Below are 16,210 nucleotides of genomic sequence, written 5' to 3'. Positions count from 1 at the left end.
TTTTAATTTGTGTGGATATGTGAGAAGCTTCTGTCAGAGATGACACTATTCAAAGAAAAGGATTTCTTTGAATCTCTTTTTTGTAGGGTAGGGTGGGGGTGGGGACCAACTCCCAGCTGTTCAACACTTGTCCATTTGAAATGTAAACTGTCTTGTTTCTTGTTCCCCACCTCTGGAGTGACTCTGAAGCTCTCTTCTTGATAGTTGGTACAGGGCAAAGCTCTAGTTTCTGTAGAGACAGATTCTGCCTGGATCGTTTGCTCATATGGTGCCAGATGGTCCTTTGTGTTCAGCGGAGAATTCAACTTGCAAGATTTTTGTTTCCATTTTCTTCTCAATAAACACCCCTGTTTACCAGTGACTGATGAATATGATTGGTAACAAGAAATTTCTCTTTTCCATTAAAATCCACAGTTAGATTGGGATGTCCACTTCTCACTATTATTCTTTGAATTTACTTTGCTGAGTTTCAGCATATGGACAATTAACTGTGGTTGTGACTGAGAGGAATTAAATTGCCTTGTCTAGACTGTACGTGTGAATGGTCTGTTCCTTCTTGATTTCCCAAGTAATGGCTGTTCTGTGAACTATTATTATGGTTTCCATCCCAAGATGACTCCTGGTATTCAGTTCTTCATATGTTGAAACCTGTTGGGATTTTTTTTTTTTAACATTGCTATTTTCATTTGCTGTGTACTTACTTTTAGCTTTTTTCCTATTCCAGAAAATAATCATTACCCATTATCTAGAAAACTGTCTTTTAATCTTCTGATTAAAGATTGCTTAATGATATTGCCTGTTTGTTTGGCTAGTGGCATGTTTTTTTCTTTAACACTGAAAATTCTGCATGGACTTATAATAAGATGCTCTTTTCTTTCTTTCTTTGCTTTTCTTCTTCTTTTTTTTTTTTTAAGCATTAGATAGGCATGAAGCCTCCGTCTCACAGCTGCATGTGTAGTTACTGTTGAAGCAAATGCCTACCTAATTTGACAGTCTTGGTGTGTTTAAAATTTTTTGAGTTTGCAAATAAGCATATTAAATCTACTGATGGAGCCTTCGGGCAGTGAACAGTTATATGAGGACCCTGATCCTGGAGGCAAATCCCAAGATGCCGAGGCCAGAAAGCAGACAGAATCAGAACAGAAGCTGTCTAAAATGACCCACAATGCTTTGGAGAACATTAATGTGATTGGCCAAGGCTTGAAGCATCTCTTCCAGCACCAGCGCAGGAGGTCATCAGTGTCTCCACACGATGTGCAACAAATTCAGGCAGATCCAGAACCTGAAATGGATCTGGAAAGCCAGAACGCATGTGCTGAGATTGATGGTGTCCCCCACCCCACAGCTCTGAATCGTGTCCTGCAGCAGATTCGAGTGCCACCCAAGATGAAGAGAGGGACAAGCTTACATAGTAGGCGGGGCAAGCCAGAGGCCCCAAAGGGAAGCCCCCAAATCAACAGGAAATCTGGCCAGGAGATGGCAACTGTTATGCAGTCGGGCCGACCCAGGTCTTCATCTACAACTGATGCTCCAACCAGCTCTGCTATGATGGAAATAGCTTGTGCTGCTGCTGCTGCATGTCTGCCAGGGGATGAGGCAACTATAGAGCGGGTAAGTCTGCCAGATTTCCTTTTTCTGTTAACTTACTGTTCTTTATATCTAAGACTCTCCAAACTTCTTTTTGGTAGCTAAAAAGAGATAGCAAGGACCTCAAAGTTGTGGTAAAAAATAGTTTTTTTTCCCCATTAAATACATGGGATGAGTAATACTCATTCTAGCTAATGAATGGATCCCTATAATTCTATTCCTATTTGCTTCCTAACATATTGCTATGTTCTGTTTATTTTACCCTTTTGCTAAAACCTTCAGTATCTTTCATGTGCCTTTTGTGTGTTAAGGGCTCAGTTTTATGGTAGAGGAGCAAAGATGATTCTTGTTTTGGTTTTGCACATGAATTGACTTTCTTACATTAATGAAGGCAAGAAAGTTCTAGAATCTGGGTTTGTCTGCTTAGCATGGGAATATACTAAATTGGTTATAATTTTCATATACTGTGCCACATCATCAGCATTCAGTATACATTTTGCATTCTGTCATAAAGTGCATGCATTCTTATAATTTACTCTTAATAAACAGGTTTTTTAGGTTTTCCTGGATGGGAGAACTAGGCTTAACAAATTTAGGGGGAGCTCTTTTTGTATAACTTAGTTTTATGAAAATAACTTAGTTAAGGCACATAGTAGAAATAGTTCTGGTAAGGTTTGAAAACTTAGGTACATGTAGCCAGGCAGGTAGTAACAATGAGTGAAGTCATGTTATGGGGCTAGGACAAAGTGGAGAGTACAAGTCCTGTCTAAAGGGGCAATGTCTTCTTAGCTTTAGCTGATAGTTGTGATTTAGGACTGTGAGCCCAGTCTTGCCAGGTCTTCTGATTTGAGAAATTTGAAAATGAGTTTAGTCATTTCCTGATTTTTAACCTGTTAGTATAGAAGCCAAACTGAACATATTTGTGGGCCAGGTCTGCCCTATAAGTCAGCATCTTGCTGTGTTTTGGATTTATTTTTATGTATTCCTTAAGTTTTAATGATTAATCAGTCTCACTTTTATACTGTGTCTGCTTCTGGCACAGGCAAATTTATTTTACTGAATATTTAGCCTGGAAATATAAATATTGAATCTAGAACCTTTAAACCTCTCCATCTAAATGTGACATTAGAAACAAATGAGTAATAGACAGTAGATCATTTTAAGAAGTTAAGCCTGTCTGAATAACATATTCACCAGAATAGCAATCATCAGAATAATGATTCACATCATTAAAATTAAAGGTATAAATGAGGAAAATAATATAAATTTATGTGCATAATAGTTACCTTTTTTTTTTTTTTTGATGTTTATTTTTGAGAGAGAGTGTGAGCGGGGAGGGTCAGAGAGAGAGGGAGACATAGAATCTGAAGCGGGGCTCGAATTCATGAACTGAACCATGAGATCATGGCCTTAGCCCAAGTCAGACACTTAACCTACTTAGCCACCCAGGCGCCCCCATAATAGTTATCTTTGAAATAAAAAGGACATTTGGTCATTGATTATACAATCTAGTTGACAATAACTAACAGTGCAACTATATAATTTGTCTTAATCTGTACCAGAGAACACTAAGAAATTTTTTTTTTTACTTGTGATTCTGTGATTATAGACTTTCATGTTAAAAATTAGGGGCGCCTGGGTGGCTCAGTCACTTAAGCATCTGACTCTTGATTTTGGCTCAGGTCATGATCTTAGCTCAGGGTCAAGATTGAGACCTGCACTGGGTGTGGATCTCTCTCTCTCTACCCCGCCATGCCCCTCTGCCCTTTCATGTGCACCCTCCCCCCACTCTCAAAAAAAAAAAAAAAAATTGTAAGTAAAGCATATTGTGTGTGTTTATATTGCTTTAGAAAACTTCATAGAGAGCCAAGGGGGGAACATTTTTAATAATTGTTTCTTTAATACATGTATTTACAGAAAAATCCACCGATTTTACTTCATTATTTTATTTTAATCCCTGTGTAGTTAACAGTATAGTGTCAGTTTCAGGTGTACAATATAGTCATTTCAACAATTCCATATATTAATACTACTCATCAAGATAAATGTACTCTTAATCCCCTTCATCTGTTTCATTCAACCCCCCGACCCACCTCCCCTCTGGTAACCATCTGTTTGTTGTCTATGGTTACGAGTGTTCTTTTGGTTTGTCCTTTTTTTTTCCTTTAATCATTCATCTTGTTTCTTAAATTCCACATGTGAATAAAATGATACAATATTTGTCTTTCTCTGACTTATTTCACTTAGCATTGTATTCTCTAGATCAATCCATGTTGTTGCAAATGGCAAGATTTCATTCTTTTTAATGACTGAATAGTATTCCATTGTGTATATGTACCATATTTTCTTTGTCCATTCATCTGTCATTGGTTACTTGGATTGCTTTCATAATATGGCTATTGTAAATAATGCTGGAGTAAACATACAGGTGCATATATGTATCAAATTAGTGTTTTTTGTATTCTTTGGGTAAATACCCAGTAGTGCAATTACTGGATGCCGTTGTGGTTCTATTATTAATTTCTTGAGGAACCTCTACTGTTTTCCACAGTGGCTGCACCAATTTGTATTTCTACCAACAGTAAACAAGAGTTCTTTTTTCTCCACATTCTCACCAATTCTTTAGTGTTTTTGATTTTAGACATTCTGACAGGTGTGAGGTGATATCTCATTGTAGCTTTGATTTGCATTTCCCTGATGATGAATGATGTTGAGCATCTTTCCATGTGTCTATTGGCCATCTCTATGTCTTCTTTAGAGAAATGTCTGTTCATGTCTTTACATTGTTAATTGGATTATTTGTATTTTTGGTATTGAGTTATATAAGTTCTTTACAGATATTTTGGATACTAACCCTTTACTGGATATGTCATTTCCCATTCAGTAGATTGTCTTTTAGTTTTTTGTTGATTGTTTCCTTTGCTATGCAGAAGTTTTTTGTTTTGATGAAGTGTCCCAATAGTTTATTTTTGCTTTTGTTTCCCTTGCCTCAGGAGACATACCTAAAAAAATGTTACTCCCACTGATGTCAGAGAAATTACTACCTTCTAGGATTTTTATGAAAACCCACCAATTATTTTTTTTTAAGTTTTGTTTTGTTTTGTTTTTACTTATTTAAGTAATCTCTATACCCAATGTGGGGCTCGAACTCACGACCCTGAGATGAAGAGTTGCACACTCTTCTGACTGAGCCAGTGAGGTGTCCATGAAAACCCACCAATTTTAAATATACAGTTGATTAGTTTTAAAAAGGTGTGGTCATAAAACAGTAGTCATGATGTGGAACATTTCCATCACCCCGCAGTGATTTCTTATGCCCCTTTGCTGTAGTCTGTCCTATTTTCTCTAATCCTTGGCTACCACTGATCTACTTTCTATTACTATTGTTTTGCCTTTTCTAGAATTTATTATAAGTGGTATTATACAGTATGTAGTCTTTTGTGTTTGGCTTCTTTCATTTAGCATACTGCTTTGGAGAATTAGTTGTTGCATCATTCCTTTTCCTTGCTGAGTAGTATTCTGATATGTATCTATTTGTTTATTTGTTCCCTGGTTGATGGACATTTGGATTATGTCCATTTTCTCGCTATTAATAAAACTGCTATAAACTTTTGTATGTAGGACTTAATGTTTTCATTTCTCTGATTCATATGGTAAATGTGTCTGCCCTGTTTTAACTCAAAAACACTTTGGACACCCAATGTATGTTTTTTTTTTCCCCACGCTGACAACCAGTTCTGACACCAACTGGGTGTCCTACAATTCAATTAAATTCTGACAGTAACTCGTTAGAGTTAATGTAGATCTCACTGTTAAAGAACTTGGTTCCACTTGAGATGTCAGTTGGAAGTGTCAGGTTCCCACCTGTGCTTCTGACCAACCAACAATTTATTCTACAACTCCCTGTTCAGGTTTGGTTATTTACTAGAATGGCTCACAGAACCCAGAAAGGCACTTTACTTACATTTATTGGTTTATTATAAAGGATACAGTTCAGGACCACCAAAGTACAACAGCTGCCTAGGGCAAGGTAGATGGGGAGGTTTGGTGATGCACAGCTTTCGTGTCTTTCTAGGTACACCACCCTCCCAACACATAGTGTCCACCAACGTGGAAGCTCTCTGAACCGTGTCATTTAGGGAGTTTTGTGGCAGCTTCATTATGCATGTACAGTTGGTTAAATCACTGGCCATTGGTGATTACCTCATTTCCAAAACCTCTCCCTTTCCAGGAGGTTGAGAGGTGGGGATGAAAGTTCCACTCCTCTAATTGAGCCTTGGTCTTTCTGGCACTCTGCATCTATCCTAAAGCTATCCTGGGGCTACTAGTCATCCAATTAGCACACACTCCAGAAATCCAAGGGTTTCAGGAGCTCTGTGCCAGGAACCTGAAATGAAGACCACGTATATATTTATCACGATGCATGTTTAACTTACAAAGTGACTGTGCCATTTTGCATTTCTGTCAGCAGTGTATGAAAATTTTAGTTTCTTCACATCCTCATCAATATTTGGTGTTGTCATCATTTTTAAATTTAGCCATTCTAGTTTGTGAGTGGTATTGCATTGGGGTTTTTAATTTCTGTTTCTCTAATGGCATGAAAAGATTGGTAATATTTATTTTTTATGCAGTTGGTAAAGATTGGCTGGTGATTTTAAAAAGAAGATTATTTCTAAAAATTGATGTTAATTATTTCTAGACATTTAAGTGATCTGACAATTCTTCAGAATTAGCAGAATAGTCATTCAGACAGTTTGCTATTTGCTTAGTTAACACTTGCTGAAGAATGGACTTCTTATAGTTTTAATAATTTTATTTATAATCACCAGTCTGTTCTCTGTGCTCATGTTATTCATGTGTAAAATCAGAATGCAGTAACATTAGTTGTGATTTATAAAATTTGACTAGATTTTTATTTGCTTCTTAGAAGTGTAGGCTACATTCTCTTTGTGAACAACAAATTGCTGGAACCTAAAGTACTCTACTTACCTTCTTAGCCAATATAATTGGGTTTATATTATATTAGCCAATATAATAGTCTGTCACTTAATCAAAAGTCAGTTGAAGTTTTTATGATCAAAAAATGGTATGTATGTATTTTGAATATTTTACTTAAAACCAAGGCCTTAAAATTTTAAAATATAAACCTACTGATTGGACTTTTGTACCTTTCACTCATTGCATGGATTATAATTTCTAGTTTTTAAGTTTTTAAAGTGGAGTGATAACCTGGTGACACTTGTGAAGCAGTGTGGGACAGCCTCTTAGATTTTAATCTCTTGAAAGGCTTTGCCCACTTTAAATTCTTTTTTTTTTTTTTTTTTTTAACGTTTATTTATTTTTGAGACAGAGGGAGACAGAGCATGAACGGGGGAGGGTCAGAGAGAGGGAGACACAGAATCCGAAACAGGCTCCAGGCTCTGAGCTGTCAGCACAGAGCCCGACGCGGGGCTCGAACTCACTGACCGTGAGATCATGACCTGAGCCGAAGTCGGCCGCCCAACCGACTGAGCCACCCAGGCGCCCCTTAAATTCGTTTTTAAAAAAGCAATGTGCTTTTCTTGAGTCTTTACAAAGCACCTGTGTTTTCATAGAAATAACAGACCCTTTTATACTCATCTGATTGGTTTATGTAGTATTTAATTAAATTATTTAGTTATAAATGAATATAACTTAACAAACTGATGTAGAAGCTTAAGTGTATATGGGAGTGTACCATAGTGTACCAGCCATGAACACTGATTATCCTGTGAGGATAAAATCTGCATGTCTTTCAGAGAAAATGAAGTTTGAGAATGATATGGCAAGTTGGTTAATTAAGTGGAAATTAGTTTGGAGAGCTTCTATTTTATTGTATCTTAGTATGAGAGATTGTTTCAAATTCCAAATATGGGTGCCTCTATTTTTGTGTTGAGGATGAAATGTTTTAATACTGGTGGTAATTGTTTGAGTACATTGATATCTGTGTCCCATTTAAGTTAACAGCATTATTACAGACTTGCATGTACATGTATGCATGTACAAACATAACCCTAAGACAAATGTTGAGTTGATTTTCCAATGTAGCCATTGTGTTTTGAAAGCCAGCTGCTTCTGCCTTAGCCATCTGCCACTTAACAAGTCTAGTTTTAAAAGTAGGTTCTTGGCCTTTAAGCTAGATTCCTTTTTTAAATTCAGATTTGGCAGGTATTTATTTGTGCCTAATATGTACAAAGCATGGCTTTGACCTAATGATGGAAATGAGACCTGGTTGGAACAATCATGACATGTTGAACACAAAGGTTCTTGTTCCCTTCCTTTTTGGATTTACCAGTGTCTGTCTTTTTCCCACATAAAAATTTTGTTGACATATCCAGTGTCCTGCAGTTACATCATTTAAAGGGTCATCTTCAAATTCACAAAAGCAGTTTTTTTCTGTAAGTGCTTTGTGATTTGAAAGTTATAAAGTTAAATGTTTTGAATTTGAAAGAAGCATGCTTAATGTAGAAAACATTGAACATACAGAGTAAAAGAAGGAAAAAACAAAAATAAGTATTGCGAATATTTTGGCATGTTTTCTCTATATACTACTTACTTAAATATGCAAAATACATAGAACATTTAAATTTAGTTCTTTTAAGATTAACATTTAAAAATAAAACTAGAATCTTACTAAATGGACAATTTTGTATCCTTTTTTATTAAAATTCTGCCTTGAGCATTTTTAGATATCCATAAATATTCTTTTTTAGATTTTTACTGATTAATATTACAACATATTTTGTTGTAATACCATAATTTATGGTAATTTTTTTATATTGAGTTGGAGATAGAGAAATCAAAATATTTAAATTTCCTTTATGTAGAATATATGAAATATTTATTTTTATTTTTTAAATTTTAATTTGAGAGAGAGAGTGCATACATATGAGTGTGGGAGAGAGGTGCAGAGGGAGAGAGAGAGAGAATCTTAAGCAGGCTCCATGTGCTCCAGCACAGGGCTCAATCCCACAACTGTGAGATTGTGACCTGAGCCGAAATCAAGAGTTAAACACTCAACTAAGTCACCCGGGCACCCCTGAAATATTTATTAATCAAGAAATATTTGGGAGTGGTGATAATGATAGCTACATTCATTGTGTGCTTATTATGTAGCAGGCAATGTATTTAAACACATTATATAGTTTTCTCATTAGTTCTAAAACAGCCCTATTTTTTTCTGCATGAAGCAGCAGAGGCATAGAGAAGTTAAGTATGCCCATGGTTTCACTGCCAGCATGTTGCACAACTAGAGTGTTTCAGAACTTAAATACTAAATGCAGGCATTTACATTTTGATTAGATATGTTTTAATAACATCTGTATTCTAGGCATTATTTCATTCAAAAACTGCTTTTACCTACCATACCAGATGGTCTCTCCATTTTAATGTGCTGGACATTGGTCTGAGTATTTGGGAGATACAAACGATGTACTTTTTCCTTCTGTACTTTAAAATATCAGCTTCATTTGTATGTATAATACAGAAACAATCAGTAATTGGCACTCAATTTATGAAAATTCAGGGTAGCATTTCATACATAAGATGGTCTTATTTTAGATCTTTCTGAAATCCTTTAGATTTTTAAAAATGGCTACTAAAGATTTTTTCTATTACACCTACTATTCACCTTTAAAGTTCTCCCGAGGATTTGAAAACTTTCAGATCCTAGACTCAGTGAACTTACAGTCTAGTTGGAGATACAGCAAACAATATAAAAGTTATCTGTATGATAAATGGTATGGATAAGTTGAGAAAATGAAAGATCCTTCTAGTTTGGAGTGAATACAAAGCTTAGAGGAGGAAGTGGAGGTGGGCGCTTTGATTTGGGTCTTGTAAGAGAAATAAGATTTAGGTGTGTGTGTGTGGGTGTAGGAGAAAGGATTATTTCAGAAAGCGGAATGATATGAACAAGGACAATGCATTTACTGGCAGGATAATTAGGAGAGTGGTCAAAGAAACATCGTGTCAGCTGCCTCAGGTCTTTTTTGGAATGAGGTAGGGTATAACTTGTCTCTCTTTTTTTCTTTCATATCATCTGATTAACATATTTGACCAAACTTCTGAGTGTCTGTTACATGTAAGATGTTCTGAAAAATGCTGTAGTGGATATATAGGTACATAACACTTGATCCCAGCTCTTAAGATTTTTAGAACTAGCAGGAAAGAGAATATGTACCCATAGAAGAAAAAAGTAACTTAGGAATTTTAATAAAGCACTTTGACATGAAGTATCTCACTTGATCTTCTTAGTAATTCTATGAGATGGTAATGAAGGTCCTTATTGTCATTAAGTCACAAAGTAGGAAACATAAATGATTTCAGGGTCACACAACTTGTAAATAAGGAGTGAAGCTTTTGATTTCTGTAGGCTGGTCCCCTTTCTGTAATACTCTGCCACCTCCACATGTAATACAGGATACAATGTGATAAGTGCCACAAGCAATATAAAAATGTGTATTTAGGGAAGGAGTAATTAATTCTGTCCAGAGGATCTGGGAAAGCTTTGAAGGAAGAAGGACTTTAGGTTGTTGATGTGGGTAATGAAGACTGAGGATCTCCTCTAAGCTAAAGACTTTTGGGAATGAAACAAATTAGTGTTTTCTAGTAAACATACACTCTTACAAGGAATCTTATGGACTTGAATAAGACCTCTGACATTTTGGCTGATGTATTGAGAGAAGGCCTAGAACTGTCCACAGGGCTTGCAAGAGGTGCCACATCTTAGCTTTGATATCCCTCCCAACACCTAGTAGGACAACATTTTGCATACAAATGTCTCCTGCAGAAATAGCATTTTAAGGTATTTTTTGAATAATGAGCAAATCCTTTTGTCTGCATCTTAAATGTTGTGTCCTTTGGAGTTTAACCATGGCCATACCACTCTTTTCACTCTTCTGTGAACTTAAATGCTGTCATACTTTCAGTTTCTACCAAATATTGGTCTCCAACTGGGCCAGTCCTGTGATCTTCGGAATTAGTTATCTCACTGTCTGTTGGTTATCTGCATAGGTAATTCAAACTCATCATTTCCAAAATTAAATTCATCATAATCTCTCATAAACCTTTTTATCTTCTAGTATGTTTCCTGTCTCTGTTGTTTCCAAACTTATATGAATGCAGAAGAAATCATTTAGGACACTAGTTGAAAATATAATTTTTATGCCCTATTCTCAGAATTTCTGATTTAGAAGGTCTGGTATGGAGCTTAGAAAACCATGTTTTTGTTTTTGTTTGTTTTTTTAATGTTTTTATGTATTTTCAGAGAGAGAGAAAGCAGGGGAGGGTAGAGAGGTGGAGGGGAGAGAGAATCCCAAGCAGGCTCCACACGTTAGTGCAGAGCCTGATGTGGGGCTTGAACTCATAAACCTTGAGACCATGACCTAAGCCGAAACCAAAAGTCGGATGTTGAACTGACTGAGCCACCCAGGTGCCCCCAAAACCCTGTTTTTAATCAAGGCCTCAGATGATTCTAGTGCAGTAAGTCCCATGAGTTTAAGAATCACTAGGTCTGACTTTCTGGAGCCACCAGTCACCCACGTTGTCAACCTTAGCGTTATTCTGATCTCTTTTACTCCTCAATCACATGATCCCCAAGTTTGTCCCTATTGTCCATTCCTAAGTCAGTGCCCTGGTTTGGGCCTTCAACTGTCTCATTGCTCTTTCAAATCCTTTTTTCATGCTGCATGTAGCTTGTGAGGGCTATCTAAAACAAAGCAAATGGTGCCATTTCCACTGCTTAAAAGTCCTTCACTGGCTCCACCATTACATGAGGAGTAAAGAAATTTCCTTAAAATGGCATGCAAGGCCTTCTAGCCCATGTGGACTTCTTTACCTCATGCCATTCCCTGTCACATACAGAACCTAGCACTTGTTTCCCACCCTTTTTATTCTTCCTCTAAAGTTTTCATATTTCCATATTTTGGTTTATGTTTTAATCATTTATTCAACAAATATATATATTATCTAATATGTGCTAGGCACTGCAGATATTATGATGAGCAAAAGCAGATGTGATTCTTACTCTCATGGAGTTTATAATCAGATGGGGACGCATATTAAACAGTCATTCAAATTAAGTTTTCAACTGTGACATGTGCTACTAGAGTCTATCATAGAGAAATTTGACCTAGTCAAGGAAGTCAGGGTATGGCTTTCCTGAGGAGGTAACAGAGCTCGTAAGGATAAGAGATAGCTGAACTGCAGGTACAGAGGCCCTAAGAAGGCGGGGAGGTTTGCTGAGTATGAATGATAGAATGGCAGGTATATATACTTGTGTATGTGCATATGCAAGTGTATACTGGATGAGGCTGGAGAGATAGATAGGTGCAGTTCATACAAATGTTTGCAGATAATATTAAGGTGTTTTTCTCCCACTTAAGAGGGATGAGTAGCATCAAAGCATTTAAACAAGGTGTGTGTGTGGGGAGCACTATATCAACTTTGTGATTAGAGCATACGACTGTGCTTACAGAATGGATTAGAGTAGGTTCAGACTGAATACAGATAGGTGAGCCAGAGGGCTATCATAGCAGTCCAAGTGAGAGAGGACAGTAGTTTAGATCAAGGAATTGATGGTAGAAGTGAAGACAAGAGTTACCTGAGGGCAGGGTATCTTTTTTTTTTTTCCTTAAGTTTATTTATTTTATTTTGAGAGAGAGAGAGAGAGAGAGAGAGAGAGAGAGAGAGAGAGAGAGAGAGTGTGTGTGTGTGTGTGTGTGTGTGTGTGTGTGTGGGCACAAGTGGGGGAGGGGCAGAGAGAGATAGAGGGAGAGAATCCCAAACTGGCTCAAACCCATGAACTATGAGATCATGACCAGAGCAGAAGTCAGACGCTTAACTGACTGAGCCACCCAGGTGCCCTGAGGACAAGGTATCTTATTCACATTTGAATTCCCTGTGCCCAATACTTCTGTCCTTGGTTTATGTGTTCAGTGAATTAGTGAGTAGTAAATAGACATGGAGAGCAAGAAAGGAAGTCTAATTAGTGAGTTTGAAAATGCACACGGTTGGGGCGCCTGGGTGGCTCAGTCAGTTGAGCGTCCGACTTCAGCTCGGGTCATGATCTCATGGTCGTGAGTTCGAGCCCTGTGTCGGGCTCTGTGCTGACCGCTCAGAGCCTGGATCCTGTTTCGGATTCTGTGTCTCCCTCTTTCTCTCTGACCCTCCCCCATTCATGCTCTGTTTCTCTTTGTCTCAAAAATAAATAAACGTTAAAAAAAAAAAAATGCACCTGGCTAAATCTTTGAAACAGAGTAAGCTTTTATTCAGTCATTCATCGGTATTTATTAAATACCTACTATGTACCAGACAGTGTCCTAGGTAGTTTGGATACATCAGAAAACAAAACAGTCAGAGATTTCTACCATTTTGGAGTTTACTTTGATTGAAAGAGATTGAATACAATAAATACAACAAATGAATTACATGTTATGTTGTGAGATGAGGAAGTATTGTGCAAAAAAATTAAAATGAGATAACAGAGATCAAGACTGTATGGAGGGGAGGTGTAAAGTGGGATGATAAGAGTAAGCCTCATTGAGGAGGTGACATTTGAGTGAAGATTTGAGATGAAGGAGTTACTCATGTGGTGGGCTACCTGGGGGGTGATAAATATTCAAGGCAGATGAAGTAACCTCAGGGTGGGAGTCTGCCTGAATGTTAAAGGAATAGCAAAGAGGCCAGTGAGTGAGCACAGGACAGTAGTAAGAGATGAGGTCAGAGAGGTCACAGATGGTCAGATCAGGTAGAGCTTCATAGACATTGTAAAGATTGAACAAGATGGGGAGCCAATGGGTATTTCAAGCATAAGAGTTATAATCTTATTTTTTAAAGAATCACTTTGGCTGCCATGTGAATAGACTACAGGGAATCTAGGGTGCAAGTTAGGAGTCTGCTGTAGAATCTAGGCAAGAAATGATGATGGCTGAAACCAGGGTCTTAGCAGTCTTAAATAGAGCAGTGAGAGAACTCAAAGCAAGAAAATAACAGTGGTCACTTTGAAGGTCCCAAATAGAGTTTCCCTAGAAGGCAAACGGAGTTGATTATTAAGAAAGGGCTTCTCTATGAAGAAAGGAATAATGAGCCATGAGGTAAATGTTATACAACAGCATAAAATATCTTCGAAAAACTATTAGGTTATTGCAATAGAAGACCCAGTGAAAGAATGAGACTTAAGAAGATGGCTATTGAATGTGTGTTTTCACTATAGGCTAGAGATAGGCTGTGTTTCAAAGCAATGGTAAGATTCATAGTGGTCCAGAAGTCAAGTGTACAGTTTATGGTATAAATTGAGATTATCATTAAGTAAATGCTTTGAAATTTCAATGTAGTATATAAATGTGCCATGGTATTAGGATACTGTTAATGTTTAAAAATAGAGTGATAACATCAAGGGGGGAAATAGTAGAATTAGGGGGGAGAAAGGAGGCCTTCAGATTCAGAATAGGCTCATTTAGTTGGGTTCCCTCAAGTTTTTATCTACTATAATCATTGTTTTGTGGTGAGTCAAACTTTTAAACACTCAGATTACTTGTAATATTAATTGTCAGATTTTATATCTCATCCTCAAATAGAAGAGTGGAAAATAATTGTCACCTTAAAGTTTGCTTGATTATAGTGGAGAACAGTTTAAAAAGAAAAAGGCTTCTGTCCTGGATTTGCCATTTACTAGCTGAGTTATTTTAGGTAAGTTACTCAACTATCTGATTTTTAGTGCTCTTGCCAACTTTGTTCTTTGAATCTATGATATAGAATATGAAAAATTGTACAGATGAAAGTGCAGAGCTGGCGAGGGCACTGAGAGCTTCCATGATGATGTCTCAGTTTATTTTCTCTTCTTTTTATATCTTATTCAAATACTGAGGGATCAGAAATATTTTTTGCCATTGTTTGTTTTTCATACATTTGTGTTCAGTAAATGTTTATTGAGTGTTTGACCTAATGTTGTTTTTGGCCAGTGCTCTACATACTTTTTCTGTAAATAGTGGTAGTAAATATTTTTGACCATCTGGTCTTTGTCACTACTCAACAATGCATTGTAGCATGAAAGCAGCCTCCCACAATATGTAAACCAATCGGCATACCTGGGTTTGGCTGTAGTGGACAGTATCAGGCCATGGCCCATACTTTGCCCACTCCAGATTTAGGTGCTGAGAATATATGAGTGAATAAAACAAGTAAAGAATATTTTCCCTTGTCAAGTTTACTATATAGTAAGAGGAGGTAAATAAAATGTGCAAATAAAATACAGTTATCTCCCACTTCTCAAAAGTTAACATTAAGCTTTTGCTTTTGTGTTAGTGTTTATTTTGACTAACTGAAAAAAATTTGAAGAGGATTTTTGCTTTTATGAAAAAAGGCAAAAAGTGACAGTGGCACTCAGCATTTGTTTTGGAGTGAGCAGTTACAGAGGGCACAACTCTAGCAGCAAAAGTAGCACTGCCAAGCTCCTTTCTTGGGAACTACATTTAGCATCTCAGCATCAAGCTGTCATAGCCTTGAACTGGATCTGTGAGCAACTGTGCTTTATCTCAATTTATTTTGTGCATCTGTTAGCAAGATGTGTCCTAGGGTATCAGAAAAGCCTAAGGTTATTTTTTTTTTCTGCGAATGATCAAAATTTTTTTCGTATAAATTAATGGTAATTGCTTCTTTGCTTTATGCCATTTCAACTTACAGAAATTTTCATATGAATGCTGTATTTTGGATAGTGTGAGAAATCTGTACACAGTATGACAGTTGTGAAAGGAAGTGAATTCTAGGGCAGGAAATTTTAAGCAGAGTGGTCAAGGAAGACCTCATTGATACATGGGCACAGACCTGAAGGATAGGAGGAAGCCAAGAGATATCTGGGGAAAGAATAGGCCTGGCAGAGGGAGGACCAAAAGAAAAGGTCCCAAAAGCCTATAGTTAAAGAAATTGTACTGAAATTGTTTTCTTTCTTGGCATTTTAATGGGAGATGATCATGCACATCAAAGCCATAAGTCATAACCTCTTGTCTGTGTGTGCCAGATGGGTGAGGAACAATACTTGGAACAATTCCTAGAATTTGATTTACGTGGATTAAATTTATGTTGTATGATTTAAATGTTAATACTTTTTGCATTGTTAAAAAATTCAACTGAGTAAAATTTAAAGTTCTCGCTGCCTTTATTCAACAATTCAATGACTTGGGCAACATCTAGTGTGTGACAAATAGAAAGGAGCTCTAAAGAGCTGTACAAAGTGAAAGATTTTATATTTATAGACAGAAAGGAACAGAAACAAGGAAGTTATACTAGGCAAAAAAGCAAATTGATTACATTACTTTTCCTTAGGGGGTGGCAGGGGGTCATCAGGCAGATTACCTAATACTGATCAGGTAATTCCTGATTGGTTGGTTTATGAGTCCCTTTCTGGGAGAGGTAAAACTGTAATTAGATTCTCAGTTGGGTAATGTGGGGCTTAGCATAATCTTGTTTTTAATAAACTTAGATGCTTGTATGTGGCTTTTAGAATAGTTGTGTCAATTGCCTAGTCTAAGGTATAGTTTCAGGTAACCTTTTCTCCCCAAGTGTATTTGTCCACTTTCTCAAGTTCAACTTATGTACGTACATGACTCAG

At 36.9% G+C, this 16,210-nt stretch overlaps 1 protein-coding gene across 2 annotated transcripts in view; it reads left to right on the top strand.

Moving 5' to 3' along the window:
* The window catches only part of TMCC1 (transmembrane and coiled-coil domain family 1), a 246,431-nt gene that overhangs the window by 54,690 nt on the left and 175,531 nt on the right, over window positions 1-16,210 (top strand). Inside the window, exon 3 of one of the 2 annotated variants that reach the window (XM_053897484.1) lies at window positions 1,346-1,611. In XM_053897484.1, coding sequence (XP_053753459.1) covers window positions 1,387-1,611 — 225 coding nt within the window. In that variant the 5' untranslated portion in view covers window positions 1,346-1,386. Of the gene's footprint in view, window positions 1-915; window positions 1,612-16,210 lie in introns of those variants that run through there. The other variant, XM_019433575.2, reaches the window with a different exon arrangement.

This window comes from Panthera pardus, unplaced genomic scaffold (assembly GCF_024362965.1).
Source record: "Panthera pardus isolate Hobbes unplaced genomic scaffold, ASM2436296v1 HiC_scaffold_8, whole genome shotgun sequence".
NCBI classification, from domain to species: Eukaryota; Metazoa; Chordata; class Mammalia; order Carnivora; family Felidae; genus Panthera; species Panthera pardus.
The sequence above is the reverse complement of the archived record's forward strand: the minus strand, read 5'-3'. Positions and strand labels throughout refer to the sequence as shown.